Genomic DNA, 24,336 nt, shown 5'->3' with positions numbered 1-24,336 from the left:
TTATAAGGGAAGTCAAATTCAATCAAAAGTAAAATTAAGATTAGCAACATATTATTGGCATATATGGAAATACAGCGAGGGGTGGGACAATGTTATATGTTATCCCCTATGATTTTAAAATGTATTTCGAATAGATTTTACTCTAAGAATAGTTTAAAACAAATAGAACCTTACTCAATAACGCTGATAATATTAGATAGTCGAGGGGAAGGCAAACGTTAATTAATCAATTAACAGAAGCCATAAAACGCAAAAAAATATGAACGTTTTCAGACATTAAATAATACATATATCTGAGATACCCTCAAGACGAGGACTGAAACTACAAACTAAAAATAAAAATCTGGATCAAAAAATTCAGGACAACATCAGAAAGCTTTTTTGTGACCACAGGCTTAATGTTTTGTGATAAATATTATTTTGTATAAAGTTGAAGCGTAGGCGCTCTTCGTATATAAATAAGCTTTCGAAATGCGGTTCTATTATACAATCTACAGATAAAATATGTTGAAATAATATCGCAGATTAAGATTAATAAACTCAGTGAAAGAATAATACCTTCCTACTTCACCCTAAAAAATACAAATTCCTACACGGAAAGAACACTACTTCAATATTTAGGACAATAATACACAAAATAAATATTGGAAAAATGATAAATAAAAGATATAATTTTTTAGAGCTTTCAATACCATTATGTATGTTTGTGATTATAATAAAAATATACTACACTATTGTAGATCATAAACGGTATCGCACAAAGAATGCGGTTATGATATCGCGCTTCGCTTTTGTCCAACCATTACCATTGTTCTCTGCATCTACAGTATTTTATAAAAATGTTTTAATGGAGAATGCAATAAAAGCAAGTGCTCACTCGTAAACCACAATGAATCGTCGATTATCTTCAAGTCATATATAAATGTTTGTATAATAATATATATGTCTTAATTTAAAATATAGTATTAAATATAAAAAAAGTATTGCATACACTACTAACAAGAATATTTATTGGTATGTTTAATAAAATTAATCTAGCAGTACAATAATGATGAAAAATATTAAACTATCAGGTAATACATCAAAATGTTTTTGATTAAATTTATTAATAAAGATGTAAGGTAGCTAATTTATTTTAATAGACATTAACTTAACTTGAAATTAAAAGCAATGGACAATTAAATAAAACGATGTGGTATGATGTTAAGATTGTAACACAAAATACATTTGTCATAAGACTAATGTTATTTTTAATATATGTAGCTATGCTTGCGGATCTTTCTTTGAAAAAAACATTAAGCTCGTGCGAACACAAAATTAAAATTTATGACGAGAAACGATATTACACATACGTATACGTGGTTACGTGGTTGCGCTGTGCCTTTTTACGAAATTACTTACACCGTGAAACACTCTCGCAAGCAACAAGTGCTCCACTCCTCCCTTTCCCCTTATCCCTCGCAACGATATCATAATAGAAAAGAAAGTTATGCAAATATGCAACAAAGACTCATTATAGTTCGAAAAAATTCACATTCAAAACTACTGCACCGCATGCGGCGCGCAGGGTTTTTGTTCTGAAAAAAAATCTCATCCCTGAGAAAAATCCTCGACGTGAGCTTTTATGTGCACTTCACTGAATATACTTAATGAAAAATATATTTAGATTTTTTTTCAAATGTGATGAACAAGGTCTAATATATATTTCGAGCGAGACTCGAATAAATCACATCTAAACTAAATTTTGACCAATAGGAGAACGTAAAAACAATTATACCTTCTCAGAAGTCAAAAATTCACGTCAAAAGCAATAAAATCGTGCCACTGCGACGGCACTGACATGATTTTATTGCTTTTGACGTGAATTTTTGTCTTCTGAGAAGCGCTCCCCTATTGTTTAAAATTTGGTTTGAATATACTTTGATCAGCCCTCTTATATTAGAAGCTTGCAGTAATATGGGTAAGAATAACTATCATATTTTTAAAACATATTGTAATTTGGAAATGCAGACTATGGAGCAATATGTGAGATACGATCTATCTATACTATTCTTCTGCTTATTTTCCTCTGAGAGACGAGTTAGCTTAGCTTATATTTTGGACTTTTTCTAATGAAAGTATAATTAGTTTTAGAACTTTCATTAGGTTTGGTTTTGGTTTGAACAACAAATGGACGTTTCGCAACTATCGATTTGAGTTTCATAGACATCTTAGAGCAGCATATAAGCGCCTATAAGCTACAGTATATTTTATCTACTAGTGAAAATGTATATGGAAATTCTGTTTATTAAATTTTTACGATAAAGTTAATTTATTGTTTTTTTTTTATTTCAAGATATTATATAATAATTTTATTCATACATATAAGAGCAACCTTAAAATTAACTTGCTAACTTAATACAATTTCCCAATATTTGTCTTCTAAACTGGATGATTATTATCTTGAATAATATCATAATTCAGATTACAACTTTATATTATATTACGTTATATAACAATACATAGAACTTCGATGAAAATTCAATTTGATACGCATAGCTTTTATTCGACCAAAGTTTTGATCGAATCTCCTATTACAGGCTACTCCACTATTAATTGGTCATTATAAAACCGGCAATAGTGGTTCGTTATGGAACTTGCACAAGTTTGCAAACAAAGAATAAAGGATTAAAAAAAAAACAAATTGAATTGGTATTTTAAATTTTTTTTTCATATACATACCAAAGCACTGAAAGGAATTTTAACTGCAGTAAATTAAATCAGACTAAAATATGTATAAATATATTTTAATATTCCATATTTTTTTATTAAAGATTCAAGAAACACATTACTTTTATCGATAATTATTACTGTTTTTGGATCTGTTAAGAGTTCGGATTTAATTTAATACGCTACACAATAATACATAATTTCATACAGCGTCCATTAAAATGGGCTTTAAATCAATAACATCTATCAAAATAACGACGGATGTGAGCGACTTATATTGGTCAGATAATACAATTAAAATACATATAAACCTATCCTTTTTTTTTAAATTATTATAAATATTTGTATCACGCCTAATAAAATTAAATGTGTATGCTTAAAAGATAATGCCTTGACTGTTCGGACAGTTATGTATATACATATCGTTGGAAGGGAACACTTTATAATGGCATTTTTCAAACGACGGTTATGGACAATTTTCCCCAGAGGCGAATAGCGTTTGAGCTTATGATCGTGTGCCAAAGGTTGCCGATACCCGAGTGTAAACACAGAGAACCAATCTCAACTGTCATTCGCAGTGACAGTGAGAAACTGCCACATCCTGAATTTTCCCACTTCTGGGACGTAACGGTCACAATTGACTTATGCTCGACGAAAGTATAATATAATACTAAAATACGCAAAAGCAATAATATAATACAATCAAGTAGAAGATATCGATGTCAGATTTCTTATATATATAGTAAGCCAAATGTTATTCTGGAATCTTTTTTATTTATATTGCAAATGGAGTCACTTTATAACAAAATATTTTGTAAAGTTATGTAATGCTTTCTATTAATATTATTTTTTTAATTTGACAGCCATATATTGAATGTAATAAGAACACATCAGAGAGAGCAAGGTCTTGATAATGTGATGGATGTTTAGCAATCATAAAAAGAGAAACTGTGTGCTTAGAATAAAAAAAAAGATACATATTTTTTTTATGTATATTTTATCATTAAAGTTTTCCATCATTAATACACTAACAATTATTCATATTTAGTTGGGAATAAATAAACAAATATGTTTTGCACACATTAAAACATGATACGTTAAATTTCCAACCTGTTATTAATATCTAAATTCTAGAAGCAATCGAAATAACTTACTTTACACAATTACTTAACTTTATTTTTATGGTTTTTAATATAAGTTGACATTAATTATAACCACATAATCGTTGGTTTATATCAATGAAAAATCTTTAGATCTAAATGATAAAAAACAATCTCCTTATAAAAATACACTGACTTTCTTTAACATATATTTCTTTTAATGTCAAGGATTCTGTATAATATAACATAATATACAGAACCCTTCACATTAAATAAATATACGTTAAGAAAGTCTTAATGCATTTTTATAAGGAGATTGATTTTTTTATCATGAATATCTAAGAAATTTTCATTGACATGAAAAAAATTAAAAGATAATGTAAGTAACATTCAATTAATCAATTGTAAACTCTAAAGATTTCAACAATCAAATATCTCTAATTGATTTTTAATAATATTAAAATGTAGAACACCGATAACTTTATGGGTGAGCTTACTTTGTAAAAAAATACTTCACGACACTTTGTCGGCTCTGGTGAACACCTGAGCGAATGTCGCTAATGCGCGTTTTATTATTAAGAGTGCGCATTAAGAAATTTATTACTGCCATAAATTATTATATTATATAATTTTAATGATGCAAAAAGCTTATATAAATTGTGCTTTACATGGCAATTAAAATGTTCCTAATACTATTGCTTTAAAGCGCTCAAGTTTTTCTCTTTTAGAGCACAAAAATAAATCTAAAACAAACCTTGCAATGAAACGTTCATTAAAACTTTTCCGGCTTAAAAAATGCTGCTTTTAAAGTATTCTACGTTCATGGGACTTATCTTGCAGATTTATCGCTGTGTTCATCGTTATTATTGTAATATATATATATGTATACCATTTGTTGTTATTATCGCTTTCAGGTTCATTAAGTCGTAACAAGTTAGTGTAAGACGCGTGCGTTGTTTGTGATTGCTTGCGAAACTTAGTTTTGCCCTGGTCTGGAATATTCGCGAAACGTTTCGATTATTTGCGGTCTTGTTACACGTTTCGTTTGACAGCTAGAAATTAGTTCGAGAAAGGAATGATTTTCGTGTACGCGAAAATCGGTTTGCAAAACTTGAACCGTTGGAGAATTTTACGGTTTCAAAGCGCGACACCAAAGTTGTTATATTGGAAACGGAACACAGCCACTCTGGTGAACTTTGAAATGTATACCTTCGTATGTTGCGGTTTTCGTTTAAACTTTATATATATAAATATATACATATATACTATGATTTCACGCATATTAGCTTTAAGGATGCAATATGTATAGTCTACAGCTATAGTCGACGAGATATGACAATTTTAATGCAAGGTAAAATTAATGAGCAAAGAAGTACTATTTTATTTACATCTAGTAATAAAACAATAAAACTATCATGTTTAAAAATTCATCCAGTTAGAATAGATTTTAAAAACAGTAAAATAGCAATGTTTGCTACAGGTTTCGACGTTAACAGGCCTAATTTTGACGTTACTTTCTTTACTATCATCATTGGAAGATGAAAAATCAAACATAAAATCTTTCCAATCACTATCATTACAAAACATATTCAGCGATAGCAATGTTATTTTTTTTAAATAATTTTACAGCAAAATTTAAAAAATGAAAAAGGAAGTAATTAAAATAAAATTATTAATTACTATAGTCTTACTTAGACACAAATTGCGGACACCCGAGACACTGTCGAAAACCCAATAGGCAATAAAAACGTCACTGATGCGTGTCTACCGAAGGACGATTGCCAACCATTGCCTTCGGGAGAAATCTAGGGCACATCTGCATTTAAATTTAGTCATCAAAAAACCCCGACTTATCGCGATAAATGAGCTCTCCCCGGCTTGATTCAAGTAAAACTGATATTTTTTTGATAAGATATGCTTTTTGAAACTCTACAACACTGCAAAAACGCTATTCAAAACATGCACAGGAAATACCCTAAAATCAACGTTATATTTCATTAATTGAAATGGTGCGCCTGACGCACCCTACGAGTAATAGAGAGCCAAGCGTTGGTGCGTCTCACGCACCTTACGAGCAGAAAGGATTAAAGCACAACTTTTTTTACCGTGTTTTAACTGAAAAATACTACAAAGAAAATTAGAAATACTCGTGTGTGAAAAACGCAGGTATCACATATTTTTTATATTTTATTATTTATGTTTTTCGTCAACAATTTTATTAAAATATTATATAAAAATAATATATTATTCAAAGAACTAAATTATTTATTTTTATGGCAATAAGCGAGATAATTTATGGTGTAATTAACACTGGCTATTTAGTTTCTAATACCTGGACTTTTTAAATACCCACTAGAAATAGAAATCCACGAGAAACACTAGAGATAGAAATCCATAAAAAATACTCCAATGAACAAACGAGATGACAGGCTTCCAATTTTGGAGTCTATACGAGCGAAAAAATCACATATAATTGTCACCAATTTAATTGCCACACAATTACACAATCACATTAATACGGACACAAATGACGCGTACCCGGCAAATGAACAATTAATGAAATATCATTAATACTGACCCACCGCAAGAACGTGTATTTATGACAAGGTCAAGAACGAGAGCGGCAGTTATGGATAAACCGTGACCATGGCTAGAGCATCACAGCCGAAATATAGAAAAGTAAGTTTTTATCGCGATAAATCCCGAGATTCCAATATCGATATAATTATTTTGTATTGCAATATCGATATAATTACAAAAAATAATGTGTATATTATAACATAAACCACTATAATTTTCATTGAAAGCGCAAAAATAGATTACTCACGTTCTCCCGTACCTAATATTCCGTAAACGTTTCTAAGAGCTGAAACGATGATTACATTGTTGTGCATAGAGCACGATAACCGGAAAACGCTCGACAATAACTGGCATTGACGTCGCTTGGACAAATTGCTTTATATCTGATATGAAATATCTCGAGATACCTGCGATGCTAGTATCACTACTACTACTCTACAATGGCGTCTCCTCGTAATTCGCGAGACGAGCTCGAAAGTTTAGCTAGGTCGCCCCACACTTAATGTAACTTTGTCATGTAGCATATTATAAGGAGTGTTCTGCTTTGTGAGGAATCCTATTTGAGCGCTTCTGATGATGAAGCGAGCATAAATTGTCGTGGTCGTAGCTAATTATTATCGAATATTTTTAATAGCAAATATGTACAACCTAGCTCAATTTTAATTAATCATCACGAGATTCATCCATGAGATTTGTAAAATCTAGGTAATCTTAATATGTGATGATTGATCGGAATAATTCATTACAATCTAACAGACACAATAGAAATTGAAAAACACTTCATATAAGAATCGAACCCATGTCTTTCATGTTAATAGTCAGCGACGTACACTACTCGTCTATCGTTCTGTTTTGACGGAGAGAGTGCCAGTTAATTGGTTGAATTTACCCTGTCGGTAAATTCAATTAAGAGTATGCATGCACAATAATCAAATTTCAGGAAAATATCGATTTTATAATTGATGGAGTGTTTTAATATGTTGCATTAAAAACGATAGCTTTGTTTCTTTATGGTTTTAACTCATAAATAATTTAATTTAACGTTGTCGTCTCATATATAAACGATCTCATATATGAAACTTTATCAACACTTAAGATTCGTAGTACACATAAACGACAACGTCTCGTAAAATACTCGTGTAGCTGTGTCATATCATGATTTTTAATTACTTAGTATTTCAATATTTTGTAATTGAGTTATAAATATGGTAATTAAATACAGTTCAACAAAATTGCTTATGAAACAAATACATTTGCCTTAATAATTTTATATGGAAAATTAAATTTTAATTGACTTAAAATGTATTTAAGCAGAATATTGGCACCTAAATAGCGATTACTTAGCAAAATAATAATATTTGTATTGTTTTAGAGTCATGTTTCAATTTGTAAAGAAAATATATATTTTTTTTATCGTTGAGCTAATTGGATATTGCATGCAGAGCGAGGCCCGCGGGCCGCATGCGGCCCAAAACGGCCCAAAATAAACATTTAAAGAAAAATAAAAAAGCTCTTGAAGTGAATTTATGTATAAACTGTGAAATATTATCATATTATTATATTTTACATAAAATATTTTTGTTAAAAATATAAGGATCCAAAAATATTTTTAAAGTTAATTGTAAATATGTTACTTGTTTTAATCCAAAACATAAGGATTTTATGTTACAATTGATAAAAATGTTCAACATTATTATAATAAATCCTCTGTCTATTAAATAATATATATTTTTGTAACCTAAGTTAAAAATTTCATATATGATTCTCATGATAATTTCAACTATGATTCAATTTTTTTATATCCTTTAATTTAGATTTAATAATAAGCTATAATGCCTATTCATATAATCATAATTAAGGATGCACAAAAATAAAAACAAAATGTCACAAAAGAAAATATATTAATCTAAAAGCATTTTTATGCTGATTTTAAATACGATATCAGTTTTATTCTATCACATTTTCATAAAAAAATGTGATATCAATTTTTTTATTGATATCGATCAATAAAAACACAATCGCGACTCTCTAAGACATCGACGGATTGTCGACACCACCATTTAGCAGATTCATCGCGTGCTTTATTGAATACACGCTACGTTGAGAATTCAATAAATTGTATTCAAACGCACTTAACAGAAAAACTCAAAATACAGATACGATCCGTATATTATTTTGTAGAGCCAAGCAACCATCAGTACATCGCTACATAAGAATTGCAGATGATAGAAACATATTCGAGGTATATTTTCATATAGTACAGAACGCGAATTACCATTAGAAATTTAAATGAAACGCGCTTCACATAATCTTAATAAAAAAATTGATATTTTGAAAAATGTAAGAGAACTAATAAACAACTTATTAATTTCTTTACCACAAGAATAATTTAATGCTGATTTCAGCTATATTACTTTTTCACATATTTAAGATTTTTTTAAGTACATAAAGTTAAAAATGTCTTTATGATGCACTGAGAAAGTCTGTCAATTAACTGTGCTCAGATTTGTAATAAAACTATAGATAAATATTTAATCAAAAACATTATTAAAATTTATTATTTATGAACTCTACTCCGATTAAATTAAATACAATAAATTTTCTTATGGGCTTAATAAGCAAATGTTAGTAAAATAATAAATTATAAAAATAAGTATTTTGCTAAAGTAAATGTAAATTAAATTACAAATACTCCTAAAAATAATGATGCTGCAACTTAAACTAAGTATGTTTAAACATAAATTAAGTCATCCTATCTACTTGGAAAAAATTTTGATACAAAATAAAACGAATTGTTTTTTTTTTTAATTATTTAAAACAATAATTATGAACGCTTTCTATTTTGGTTTAAAAATGAATTTATAGCTTTTCACGATATATTTCACCTTATGTATATTTCAACGTTTTTATTTATACTATCTGTGATACAATATATAAAATCTCTTTCTCCAACAAATAAACTTGCAGCTACAAAGCAATATGTGCATTTTTATAAAAGCTGTAAACACTTCGCTTCGCCACTCTTAAATTTTTGTTTAAAATACTGAGTGCCTGGATGTCTCCAGAGCCCTCGATCAAATTGCTTCCGTTGCCTCGGTAAGTTTTCGAAAAACATATGAGCGATTGAAAAATTCAATCAGGTGAGTCCAATCTCCCGCAGCGGCAGCCAATCACGTATCACAAATAGAGTGATGCAGCATCCGTATTTTTTCCGCTCTTTTTCCGGAAAACCTTTTATGAGTGAAAAACGTCACCGTGCACCAAGCGCATCGAGTCGCTGCAGAATAACGAATACCGAGCACAATGGCCCGAGGATAAAGCTCGTTTTTCGCCTGGCCCTTTATTTCAGGCCAATTCAAAAGCTGTGACTATAAATAACGTTCATGTACTCGAGGAATCACTCAAAAACACTCTCGGACGAGTACTCACTTTTTTGTAAAAAACGCGCTTACATTCCACTATGATTTTTTTACGATGTCATGTAACCATTGTTCCTGTGCTTCAGTGCGAATAATAATCACAGAATTGATTAGATCATATATTAATATATATAAGAAGCCAGTAAAGAATTTGTTAAAAAAATTAACAATGAGTACATAAAATAAGCATAGAAGCATTTATATTAAACTAGAAGCTATTTTATGTTGACAAATTAAGATTGTGACGGAAAAATCTGAACGCATAAGAATTAAAAAGTAATATTTCTAACATAAATATATGAAGTGGAATCTTCCGTCAGGATTACACTTTATAGAACAATAAAATTATTTTAAGAATATATCTTAAATCAATAAACAAGAGCAGATTTTTTTTGCAAAATTAATTTGTTGAGAGAAAAATCTTCCAAAAGATTTAACCAAACAGATTTTTTAATATACTTTATACACAAAATAAAATAAAAGTGAATGTGAATAAAAACATAAGTGTGACGATCGAAAGTTAAAAAATCGCTACTTTAAAACTCAACCGAACTTCATCCCGAGCAATATTTGCGTTCATTGGATAATGTTTTATAAAGGTTATTTAAAAAAATATAATATCAGTTTGATTAAATATATTTATTTACATGAATATATACATGTATAAAACTTTAAGACAATTGCACATATTCTGGTGTATATACTTGAGCGAAGACAGGGCCAGTCAGTTGTTGTACTCCAGTGCTTTGATATTTAGACGAATATTGCTGTCTAGCAGGATCAGATTGTACGTTATAAACCAACCTTTGAAGTCTAGAATTTGGCAATAGTACATAAAAAGACCCTTGTTGATTTTGTTCCTTCAAAGCTTCAGCTTGCATGGTAGGAGGAGGCGTCGTGGTTTCTGCTTCCATCGCTCCTGTAGTAGTTTCTACCACAACTTCTGTAGTGGGCGGTCCGTATACCTCAGCTGGAGCGCCATATTCTTGAGCTGGAGTTGTTTCTTGGCTTCTACTCGGCAATTCAAATCTGGCACCAGCTGGTTTCCAACCAGATGGAGGATAAGGTCCACTCACAGTTTCAGCATCTTGTTTCGGCGATTCCACTTGTCTGGCGAAATTAGACTGGAATCTAATATTCCCTCTGAATCTCGGTGGTTCAGCTGATGCGAATACTGTCAGAGCGACCAAAATAACAGCAATGAAGCTCTTCATTGTTGATTAGTTTGATAATAATTAACAGAAGACTTGTCTTTGCTGTGCTGTTGAAACAACTGATATCGATCGTTGATCAGATGCACCTTTTATACAAGATCAAAAGCAATAAATGAGTTCGTCCTAGGATTATCCTTTTAGCACAGTTACAAATATGGAAATGTATTGTTTTGTTCTTGAAGTCAACAATATCTTAATGTGAGCTGACATTGATTGCGTATTTATAGCGTTGTACGTGTCAGTTAACTGAGCAGCGATGAGTCAAAGTAACCTAATTATTTTCATTTCAATATCACTGGTGTATGTGTATGGAAATAATAATAATCATTACATGTAAATGTGTTATTTTGAATGTTATTGTTATTGACAAGATAACACGAATTCAACCTGGAACGATTGCACCATAAAATTTAACCACAATGCTTGTGTATCCCTTGAGAAATAAGAGTGTAGTGTTCTGTTCTAGACAAAAATATTATTTCCATTTAGATTAAAATCGAACACTAGAAAAATTGCACGCGAAACACATTATCATTTAAATTGTGAACAATGTATTCTCTACGAAATATTTCGCAAAAAAATATAATTAATAACACGAATATCGGTTAAACTCATAGCTAATCAATTTTATTAATAAAGAAGACAGTTAAAGAATAATTTTTTAGGAAAGGAATATATCATTTATTTTAAAATATTATAAGTTGATTTAAATAAAACAACTATAATTTTATTGTACATTTCACATAATTGTTCAATAATTCTAAATGTAATTCATTATAAATAAAAGTATCGTATGTTGAAAAAAAAATAAAAAGTTTAAATTTGATAAAAGATTTTCACATAAAAAATATAATTTATTATTAATAAATAATAAAATTTAAAAAGAATTATTGAATGTTTAAATATTGTTGTATTTTATAAAAACAGATAATATATTTTATAAAATATGCAACAATAAATCAAATTCTTTGAACTATGTTATTGTTTTTAAATATTACTATACATATATGTACGTATATATTGTATTTATGATTAAAATAAATCACTTTTTATGCAAGAAACGAGAATATGCATTATGTATATATATATAAGTATTTATTAATATTAAAAATACGTAGAAAATAAGCATATAAATAGTTTACAGCGATTAATTTTAATCGTGTAATAACAATATTTTTACATCCAAGTACATATAGGGTCCAAAATCCAATTTCGGACACTCTTCCTTTATGGACGTAACTTATGGTCCATAGACCATGTCGTTTATACATCACACACACCGCCTCACCTAAATCACCTTCTAACAACCCATAAACGTGTGCGTGAAACGAAAACCTCCAACCCTTTACATACTATGTCTCTGCAAAGAAACACATTTGTATGACAATTGTCAGGAGATAATCGCCGGGGAGAGGTTTCCCTTCGGATCGTAAAATAGCCACCGCAGCTTTGTGAAACACACAATGCTAAGACTTCCATTGTTGCCGGAAAAAGAAGACAACTTTTATCCTTGTTGCACCCCCATGTATATATAAATGTACATATATACTATATCTGCAGCCACTTTGGACGAGTGCACTTGCGAATACCCCGTAGACCAGATAAGGGTTTTATAAGAAGAACAGAAAAGGTTCCAGAGTATTAAGTGAGCTACATTGAGCTCGTGTTGAAGACGAATTTTATTAATATATTAGTTCATTTAGGTCAATGAAAGACATGGTAGGATCGATTTCAATTATCATTATTACGGCTTAGGTTTGATACGAAAACAATGGATTTTTTAGGTTTTACGAGGTGATAAAGTATACGAACTTATTAAGAGCGAATTTCCGGTGGATTCATAGTCATCTGGTTTTATGTGAGTAATGAAAGAAAAAAATCATAAACGAAATACAGTGTATAGTATATTACATGGAATAAGGCATCTGAATTCGAATTCTGAAGAAAGGGATACTGTTTATGTTATTAATAATATTATTTTACATCCTAATAAAAAACCTTTGTATTTATGTATTAAGCAAACATATACTTTATATGTTTTGGAATAATTTCGTTATATTTATAAACTAAAAAGGATATTTGGAAATTAAAGACACAAAGTCAGAACAATTCCTTTATGTATCTATTTTTATACGAAGTTTTTTTAGTCAGCAGCAGTTGTCCGCAAATAAGAAATGCTTTGTTAGTTATTTTTAGCACTCGAACATTATTTTTCAACATCTAAGCGAAATTTCCGATTCTTATTTTTTTGGCCCAGTATCTTTATCTTTACTTTTATATGTAAAAAATCTATATATAATATTCAGGATTGGTACACAGTGGAGTGGCTTTTGCAGCTACTTAAACACCGAAAAATCTGATTTAATAAATCAAATTTAAACAAAAAAAACTAGATGTTAGTATCAAATTGTCAAGACTTCGAGTCGTCGATGATTGTCGATTGGTGATTAATGATTCGTGTCCGAAAGTAGTAAGAAATGCTACTCTAAAGATAATAAATCTATGTACTTATATCAAATATAACTTAAACTCATTATAAAGTTATTGAATTTGAACTATTACAACCCAATTAACAAAATAACATATTCTATCGAATTTTTATTCGCATGTTCTAGCAAAGCTTCTTAATAATACCCAAGATTTCTAACATCTTCAATAAAATTAACATAGATATATTTTGTGACATATCGTGTTACGTTAGCTGAGTGTCGCTTCCGACCCTTTTAGCTGTTCAAACAGTAGCCAAGCAGCGCTCAATCGTCAAGATTTGATCTTACCCTTAAATTAATAGTAATATGATTCGTACGACAACAGACGTTCCGGGTCACTTGTTGCTCAAGTGCTCGAACTTCCGTTTCCGGAGAAACTGCGCGGAAGGAAAGCGCAAGATACTTCAGACAGCCATATCCGTTTTATATCCCAACTATTTAGAATGCATTACTACCGTTTTGTGAAATGTAGTGGTTCTAATGCTTGCGTTAAATCGATCCCACATTCCAAACTATAGGGTACTTTATAAAATAATATTTGTATATTGCTATAATATAGCTTAAATCATCAAATGTCACTTATAGCTTGCATCAGTATTTTTAATAATTTAATTTATAAATAAGCAATAATCTTATATTGTTATTATGTAAAAAAACATACTATCGATCTGCTTCATAAAAATAACAAAGCAATTTAAGCAAACACGAGAGCCAAAAACTCGGATATTTGGACATTCGCCAAGAAGATGAGAGAGATTAGATTTTTCATAGATTAATTGTCTCAAGGTCAATAAAAACGCTTTGACATAAGCAAAAAAAAATTTATTACAATATAGAATAGATGTAAAGTCAGCAATTTTACTAGCAACGTATCCTTGGATAAATCATGATAAAGAAAATGTTAATTATGTACATGATTTATAGTCAAAAATTTATGTTTATATGAATTAACAGCTACTCTAATATAATGAATAGTATAGTTATAATAAAAAAATTGTGATTTTATATTCACAAAGTATGAGAATCGCAAACGCGTTAGCTCTGGCGCAATTTGCTTTAATTCGTGATGATTGAACGCGTGTATAAAATTGTGCATATACACAACCTTCTGGTCTTTTATTATTATTTAATATTTAATTTAAATAAGCCAATAGGTAATTGTATAATATAATGAAAAAAAAATATGCCACAAAATTATTTCATATTATATTTTAGCTGCAACTCATTGACTGCAACTCTCCGACTAGATAAATTTCCGACACGCAGTTCGTCGAACCCAAATTTCACCGTTTCTACAATAGTAATAATAGTTCGATTTAAAAGTGCATAGACATATTAAGAAGATTAAAAATGCTTGAAGACAGGGTAAATATGTTTCACACGAATTTAGCAAAGACAACAATTCAGTGTGTATCCGCATATACCAAAAGCTTCTGGATCCCAGATATAGTCGCCTTTTTTCGATCATTAAATAATCTAAGATGAGAAATGGATGTTGTGTGACAACAGTTGTTTTAAAAGATAACGGTTATTAAAATGTTGAGTAGCAAAAGCTACTTTGAGGCCCAGGCTTACTTAAAAAAAAGTATTTTGTGCGTATGTTTAGATCGCAAAGAAATTATGCATTAGTTATACTTCCTCAATGTGAGTAAAAAACATTGAAAAATGCATTTTTGTTTAAATAATTAGTAAAATACCTAATATTTCATGTATGACAAAAAATTCAAGATATTAAGACTTTTTAATAATATATTAAATTTTCAGTATTATTTATTTTATATATTATTATAATAATTTGCTATTACTTGGACTCATTCCATTGAATTTACTTGTGTAATCATATTGAAAATTATGTTCCTAAACAAAAAGTTTTAAGCGAAACTACGAACAATGAAAATGTTTCTTGTTTTACTTACTCTATATTTGCAATAATAATTTTATGTTTATATCTATACACAAATGCTTATTAATTATAAATGTAATCAAAATAACTTACGGTACAAACAAAAAACTAATAGGTTACTTATTGTGGCATGCAAACAAAAAACAGTTTCACTCACATATTTTTCTTATGTTTTAATTTAAAATTGGAAAGCTTAATGTAAAGTCTCTAAAAAAAATTTTTTTTATTTAATTTTAATAATTTTTTAATAATAAAGTAATTTATTTTCATACATTTTTTAAAAATATTTAGCATTAATTTCATAAAAAATTGCAATCCATTTTTTATAGCATGCTTTTTACAAACATTTATAATTAATTATTATACATTATGTTTATAATATTAATTTATAAATAAAGTTAACCTTTAAACTTTTATGGTTGTATAGCAATAATTTAAGTTCTCCGCAGTTTCAAATATTATACATCTAAACTAATCACTGTAAAACAATATTGTTACCATGAAAATAAAATAAATATTGACTATAAACATATTTTTCTTTAAGACATGGGGAATTTTTTTATTATTTGCTAAACTGATTGCTTATCTATTACTTTAATAATAACTTGCAAAATTATTATCAACTGCTTTTTTGCTATAAATTTAGTAGAACGTTTATTTGAAAAAAGTGTAATTCTGTACTATAACAATTTAAAAAATCAACAACCATAAATGTACATGTTAAAATATTTTATTTTTAAGTAAATAAGCTTTTATTGTAAATTAAAATTCTAAATTCAATAACCATTTGGTTGCCAGAATTCGATTTATCAATTTTTGCTACTTTTGTGAGAATTTTCGGATCCATGGTCCTTATTAAAAAAACAATAAAATACATTTTTAATGACATTTAAAAACACAAAAAAAACATTTTTTAAAATGCAATACATCGATAGTTATCTCAAAAGGTGTGGCAACTAAAGGGTTAAAATATTTGTTAAATTTAATTAAATCAACAAAAAGAACACAAATACAAATTTAAAACTCTTAAATCAATGCCGATTGTATTGTATTGTTTTTATTAATTTTATAAAGAAACTATTATATGATTAGTATTAAATAGAGTAAAATATACTTCGTTAACATTGTCAATGACAGAATTTTCACTCGTATTTAAAATAGCTGTCCTGAAATAATCAAGGCAAATGAAGGCATTGTTTTTCTCGGCGTTATTTTGATAATTCTCCGAAATTAATTAAGAATCTCTTTTTTAAACTCGATTTTTTTAACGAGATAACTTTTTTTAGTATCTAAATTATATAGATGTTTTAAATATACGACGTGATGTGACAACCACCCAAAAATATATTTTCTGCTGGTAATTCTTAATATAAAATATCTCATGAGTAATATTTTAACGTTTAAGCAATCATCACACTTTGTTGTACAAAAAAAGGAATTTCTGCATAGATTGTGCTTAAATCGTAGCAATTAAATTGGATAGAAAATTTCAAACCTAATGCTATTGATCATAATCACATATCAAAAGACTTGCACGTCTACACGATACACACTCGTTTAAGCGGTGTCGTGGTTATAGTAACCGTTGAGACATTCGCCCGCAGTCTTCTGATCCCTACCAACGCACGTGGTGGGAGCACATTGAGCCCATGTGAATGTTTATATAAAAAAAACGGACTAAACAATCCACTGACTCAACTAAAGACATACTATTGAAGCAACTACGATATGTACGCTTTAATACAGATACATTGACTACGAAATAAAAATTAACTCATCACTGTAAGCTTGGACGGTAATAATATAAAATATTTAAATTTTATGAGAGTAGCAAAATATAATTAGTATGATAACTCGATAATTATTTATTAAAAAACATGTAGACAATAAATATCTGGATAATAATTTGGCATGAAACATACTTTCATGAAAGCAAATTATTAATACCACTCATGATTGCCACTGAAATAATCATTTGCCATTTATGAATCCAATGCGGTGAAGTAATTCGATTGTAATAATTACATGCAGTCACACATTAATTTGATTGTTAGTAAAAACTCAAACAATATACACAAATTTTAAAATTAAATTTCAACGCACACTGCCATCGACACAACAAAATATCGCGATATCAATTATCGCGCTAAGCTTGCGCCAGCCAGTGGTGTGGAGTGACGTGGGCGATAAATTTGCAAACGAGCAAATTTTTTTCCTGTTTTGCGGATTTCGCGCTCCTTTGATGTACCCCTTCTCATTCCCGTGGACTTCCCCTGGGACTCCCGTCCTCGTTAAACATATGCGGGACCTCGCGTATCGCGAATTAAAGAGTAATCAACGTCAAACCGAGCGGCTAAATGAACCTTTTTCGCACTGGACCGGTGCTGGTGTCTGTAGGGCCCGTTTGCGTTTACCGCTCGAGTGCAGAGAGTTAAAAGTGCTTTCGGCATAATTGAAATTATCCGCAAGGATATGGCTAATGAGCAATTAACGTGGCGAGTTTCATGAAAGAGCTCGTATGGGGAAATCTTGTTTGTTGGCTCAAAGCGTACTTAATTTAGATCTTTATTAGGCAATTAAAGCAAATAAAATGTATGAGAAATATGTTAAGTCCATAAAACGTTGGTGAGATATAAAAATATTAATAAAATAGAGTACACTGATGACAAAGATCTTCTTATTATATTTTATGTAAAATCAAACGAAAGTATTCGAATACTGAAGTTACTGACCCAAATTACGTCATAAAAAATGCACTAGACCAAACTTTTTAATCACAGTCTCTCAAAGATGATTATTAACAAATTTTAAATACAAAATAAAATAATGATCTAATCATTTAAAAAAAAAGCAAATTTGTTAAAAATTAGACGAGTTAAATTTACTTATAAAAAATGCTACTCACAGACAAGAAAAAGTGACGAAGAATACAATAACAATAATAAACGTTGTAGAACCAAATAGAAACTTTTGGATAGCAAAAAACTTTAGCCGATAGCTACTCTAGATAAATTTTTAATAAATATTAAGACCGTTTTAAATACAAAATTTCCGTTTAAGACACGAAACTCTATTTACGCCCGTAAGCTCCAATTGTTCAAAGTGATCATATATTATTTTTATATTAATTTATTTAAATATTGCAAATCTGTCACAGATTTGTTTTCAATGCGAATTGTTTTACATTACATATTTTTCGTAATTTAATAAAACATTGGTACTATAAAAGCACGTGACAGAAAAAAAACAGCATTATAATCACCATACGACTTTACTAATATTAAAAAATATATTTTATATGCCAGATATAGCTTAAATAAGGTGTAGTTTTAGCGAAATAATGAAGTTACGCGTTATATATAACTTTAAAAAAGTATTATTTATATGGGACATTAAATGTGTATTACCAGTGAAGTAATTTTTAACTGGAGCTTCAATAAAATCATATCTGAATATTTTTTTACCGGTAGATATGTATTTTTACTAGCGAAAATAATCTACTGATAAGCGCTAGTGAAATAATATGTAGTAAATATGAAACTAAATTTGACAGTTGCGAAACGTCCATTTTCTGTTCACACCCAAACCTAACCTAATTGAATTTTTCACACCGAACTTGAGCTTATGAAAGTTCTAAAACCAACTACAATTTTTGAACTTTCATTACGTTGATTTTTTAAGTTATGTTTGAGTTTGGTTTAAGGTATTTTAAATATTGTAGTATTTTGGCAAGCAATGTTACGTCACAATTCTGTGAATAAATCGTCCGTATATGAAAAAATACAGTTTAACTGATACTAATCAGTGATTGTAAATTAATGTTTGATACATTTGAACCGACTAAGTTAGTGAAATTATATGTATACTAATGAAACTATAACATTAACTGTAACATATTATATACATAATTTATTATGTAACGATTCATATTGATTATTTTACAAAGCGCTAAATCTTAGCTGCAAATAAATAAAATATGTGCTATATCTTCTATTATATGATATTATAAATAATAATGACAATGCTTTTCAAGTATTTAGTCAAAGCCAAAGATTTTAAAAATGACAGTCGATTAGCTAAAAAGCGAAAAAGTGTTGTATGGTGTACATGCTTATATAATTATTTACTTAATATAGTTATTGTATTAGTGCAAAATAGTTATTTCTGTATTTATTTGTATATTAGTTAACACACATACATGTGTATATAATCTGCAAATTGTCGAGCGATTAAATACGAATATTCAAGATATTCAGCTATTCATTGGAAACGACCTTCATCGATGAGTAAATAAGGAAGATTAATCTCAAGCTAGCCATTTTGAAGGTATAACAATGACTCCAGATTAAATTTAGTCTACACACATTGAATCAATATTTTATAAAGGTCATGGGCACTATTGCCGCATTGAGTATAATTCATAAATGTCGGTATATACAATACATGAGTTTACATGTGCCTATCTAACAATGCTTATGTTATATGTAATATATTAATTTACGTTTATTTAAGATCGATAAATTTTATAGTAGTAGTTTTAGTTATAATGACTCAATATCTTCCTTTCTAATATATTTTTACGGCACTATGTCTGAAAAACCGTGTATCTATATCAATTTTTTTATGTAAGTTTTAATCAGGCGCGTACGGTGAGTTACATTCCTTTTAGCTCGCTCGCGTATTAACTGACAAGTGTGAGTGAGAGAAAGTGGGCGTGCGGAACGCATGTAATGCACGCCCATATCACATCACTAACACGCGAGCAAGCGAAAAGAAATGTATCTCACCGTACGCACACGTTTTTCTTGTGTGAATCTTTATCTACGTAATTTAGAAAAAGAGTCTAGTATATAAAAGATTAAGATTTAAATCACATCATTAATTTCGATGTGTAATTATTACATAATTATAGTTTTAATCGATTATCTCATCTAAAATATATTTTGATTCCTAATCTTAGGGATAAATATCGTGATGAATAATAAAAATCAAGCTTGGTCATACGTATTAAGTATACTCTTTTTTACTAACAATGGGCTAATTCAGATTATAAAAAATATCCTTTTAACTATATTATTGAAAATATATTTCAGCTCATATTAAATTATAACTGTACATCTATTATTTTAAAATGGCAAAATAATAAAATATTTGAGAGCTTAAGTTAAAACCAATAAAACTTAACTAAAATTATTTTACTATTTTATTTAAAAATAATTTAACAACTGCTTATTTAATCATTATTTTAAAACTAATTTACTTTGGGACATAATAAAAAATGTAAAACAAGAAACAAATTTAAAAAAAATATATTTCATTAAAACTAAGATTCTTAATTAAAACCTTTAATGAAATAAAATAACAACATTTAAATGCACAATAACACACTAGATGTCCCACTATTTTTTGTAGCAATTATGTAAATGTATGTATTACTACATATGGAAAAGTTTAAATCATATAACTTTACTAGCACCTGCCAGATAAATTTTATCTGATAAAAATATGTATCTACCAGTGAAAATGTATTTCGATATGATTTCACATTAATGATTGATTCGAGATGTTTTTTTTTTATATTTTCTTTGATTAATTTCTGGTTTGATATTAGAGACCAGGAATTCTTATTATTTTGATTTAAAAAAATTTCATAGTATTCCATTAAATGCCATGCATTTTTCTAACCAAATTCAAGAGGGGGGGGGGAAATGACGTCCTAAATTTTGGATCTTATTATAAATATGCTGCAACTGCTGCACATTTTACACTACAAAAATTTTTCAAAAAATAATTCTCTTATTGACTCAAAAATATTTTATTCTACGTTGAAATAGTAAATTTAAAAAAGAATGCTAGTTACAAAAATTTTGAGTTTGCACTTGAAGATATTGATGTTCAGTTGAGATTTTGAGAGATGGATTTTAAGAACATGTCAATCAGACTACCATAAACGAAAGAAAAATGATTCGTGGATTTTACGAATACATTCTCGAAAAGACATCCTGAAAAAATACTGCGTTTGATATGTGCTCTGAATTCTATTCCTATTTTTTCAAGTAAACACAGACGCAAGTTTTCGCAAATGAATCTAATTATTACCTTAACAAGAGCTTCATTCAAAACGATTACAGTTACGACATTTATGTTAATCAAACTCATCGGACCACCCTTGCCATTTATCGATCCTTCAAGTTGATCTGTGGTTTCTAAGATTTCATTCGGCTATAGACACCACTACTAAAAAAAGATTCGAGAAGATTTTTCAGACGAGAATTGGACAAATTCTATTTGTTCGTTTAACTTAATATATTTGTTATTTTTTTTTATGCGTGACGTAGGAACAGGTGCTTTAAATTTAATTTAAATAATATTTGAGTATATTTTTTTTTAGTAAAACGCTTGACAAGAAGTGAATTCTAGCATATTTTTATTTAAAAAAAGCCCTGCCTAAAGGAATAACATAAAAACCACAATTTTGTTATTATTATTTTATATATTGTAGTGTTACTGGAAATATGCTTCATTCATTAATCACCAAAATCCATACACCACTCGAGCTACAACATATACGCTTCATTTCCTTTTCACGCATACCAACACCACAACATGGGAAGTGTGTTTGCCAACAAAGAGCGCAAGTGTGGCAAATGCGCTGCAATCGAAACAACCAAACGAACACACAATAGTACCGATTCCTGCAGAGGGATAGAGTTGCGCTCGCTTGGTAAAACAACCGCAAAACAATTCAAATTATTGATGACAAAGCCGAATTCAAACAAACGTTATGGTAGACATGTAGCGTATAGAGATTGCGTTTCGAATTTCACCGAATTGGAACCGTTGAAGCGTCTAGATCGCGCTTCTAACGGCCACAAAAAGCGCTTTAGCATTGCTCGCTAATTTTGGAGTAAAAATATTTGTACAAGTGTACTGAAACAAGATATTAAAATACAAGTAAACATACCATAATTGGAGCTTTCTAAAATAGTACAAGTACTTCTTGTGTTTAAAGAGAGAATTCAAAGGAACTTTCTCAGATGTATTCACGAAAAGAAGGACGTATCATATTAGCACATTATTCAGTGCTTTTGACGCTACCAGAATATCCACGCTCATATATTCCATAATGGTTAAGACCATCCAATTTCTTAAAAAACTTTCCAGGCACAAAGATCTCCTAAGTGGTAGATACAAAGAGCTAATCCGATTCATGTGAAATCAGATTTCTTCTCTTTAAATATATTTTTATTTATATATATTAACATTCTCTCAATCGAATATAACACGTTAGAGTATTATTGTTGTATTTTATAAAATCAGACAGTATGTTGTTATATTTGTCTTTCCTTGCAACATGACATGCTTTGATTCAATGCATTACAACGGAAATACATACTAATAATAAGTAGTGAGTGATCAAAATGAATCAGTAACGTATATTTTACTAATTATAAATTATTATTACCGGTCACAATGCACGAATCTATTCCATTTACTTAAGTTCTTCTGAGAGATTAAGAAGATCTAAAATAACTAATCTTTAATGATTGTATAGTAATTATTAATTACGATCTTTCAGAGACGATTTATATTTTAAAAATACCCACTAAGATTTGAATAGGATTTAAAACCTGTTTTGTATATATACAAATATAATTTATGTATTTTATAAGCTGTTCTAATCATAATAAGTACATAAGTTAATTTTTTTGCATATGTTTTAAAACAGTTTTGTCTTAAATTTGCAAAAGAAAGCCAATAAAACCATATACATATTAAAACAATGTTTCATTTGAAATTGAATTTTTGTAAACGCAAAATTCAAGCGAGTTGCCGAAAGAAACTATTAAAAAAATGTTGACGCACTTAAGTGATTTACATGTGTATAAAATACGAGTGCTTCAACTAATAGAGAGCTACTTTTTTAGAAATTCAAAGCCGAATATTTGGCATTTCCATTTTTTTATGACAAGTGTCACAGCAACAATCACCTGGATGCAAATAATTAACTAATTAAGTAAATTATTTTTGCCAATATCAATTCTATAAAAGTGAAAATATATTTATTCTATTAATAACAATTTATAGCGAATATCATTAAGGGTAAAGCTGTTTTTATCTATAATTATAAATACAGCCAATATATAAAAATGGTATTAAATGGATATGACTTACGTTAATACAACGGCAACATCAGACAGTCACAATCTGAAATAGAAAAAAAACAACGTATTATTAATATTGTATTGAATTATAACAAATTAGGGTAATTATATAATACATAAAAGTGCCGTAAGAATAAGTTGCTAATATGTTCAGCTCTGCGTGCTACATTTTATTTATAGTTTTAAGCTCGTACTAAATAACCTATTTTTCATTATATTTGAGCCAGTAGTCGGAGGTTAAAAAATGATTTTTTTAATAATTATAACGAATATTTTCCTATTAACACAAAGAACGGTAATATTTTTTTCATGTATAAGTATTATTTCAGTGAAAAAAATTTGCACTAAAATAGGCAAATTTTTGTATATAAAAATGTGTGAAAAGAAACATTTTTATTATTTTATTTTCTATTATTCTTGATATTTTTTACTATGTTTGTCTTAAACAAAGTAACGATTTTTATTTTCTTAAATATTAAAATATTTTCATATTAAAAATTTTTAATCTTTTAATTTTTTTAAATTATTAAATAGTCGTTGTTTTGAAACCAGATAACGAATTAATTCGTCTGATGAATATAACTGAGATATTTATAAGAACTATTCTTAAAACAACTTTCATGACAATATGATTAAATCTACTGCAGTTATCGTGTTCTTAAATTCATGTATCATCGCCTAATGACAGAAATAAAAAAAATGTATTTTAAAAGATTTTTTAACGGAATTATGAAGTGAGATCATTAAATCTATGGTA

At 28.9% G+C, this 24,336-nt stretch overlaps 2 protein-coding genes across 2 annotated transcripts in view; both read right to left on the bottom strand.

The window, feature by feature from the left end:
• The window catches only part of gogo (thrombospondin-1 like protein golden goal), a 141,434-nt gene extending 117,806 nt beyond the window's left edge, over positions 1-23,628 (bottom strand). Inside the window, exon 1 of the mRNA XM_088186235.1 lies at positions 23,590-23,628. The gene's annotated coding sequence lies outside the window, so the exon portion shown is untranslated. The remainder of the gene's footprint in view (positions 1-23,589) is intronic.
• On the bottom strand, positions 10,429-11,091 carry LOC148235069 (uncharacterized). The gene has a single exon (XM_088186070.1). It carries the CDS (start codon positions 11,020-11,022, stop codon positions 10,480-10,482), a length of 543 nt encoding a protein of 180 aa, XP_088042196.1. The 5' UTR covers positions 11,023-11,091; the 3' UTR covers positions 10,429-10,479.
• Positions 23,629-24,336: the final 708 nt, after the last annotated feature.

This window comes from Plectrocnemia conspersa, unplaced genomic scaffold (assembly GCF_051122295.1).
Source record: "Plectrocnemia conspersa isolate PC_06_02 unplaced genomic scaffold, ASM5112229v1 ptg000005l, whole genome shotgun sequence".
NCBI lineage: Eukaryota > Metazoa > Arthropoda > Insecta > Trichoptera > Polycentropodidae > Plectrocnemia > Plectrocnemia conspersa.
The sequence above is the reverse complement of the archived record's forward strand: the minus strand, read 5'-3'. Positions and strand labels throughout refer to the sequence as shown.

What these genes read in the sequence shown, in the direction of transcription:
- LOC148235069 (XM_088186070.1), bottom strand. Translation starts at nt 11,022, where the DNA reads ATGAAGAGCTTCATTGCTGTTATTTTGGTCGCTCTGACAGTATTCGCA.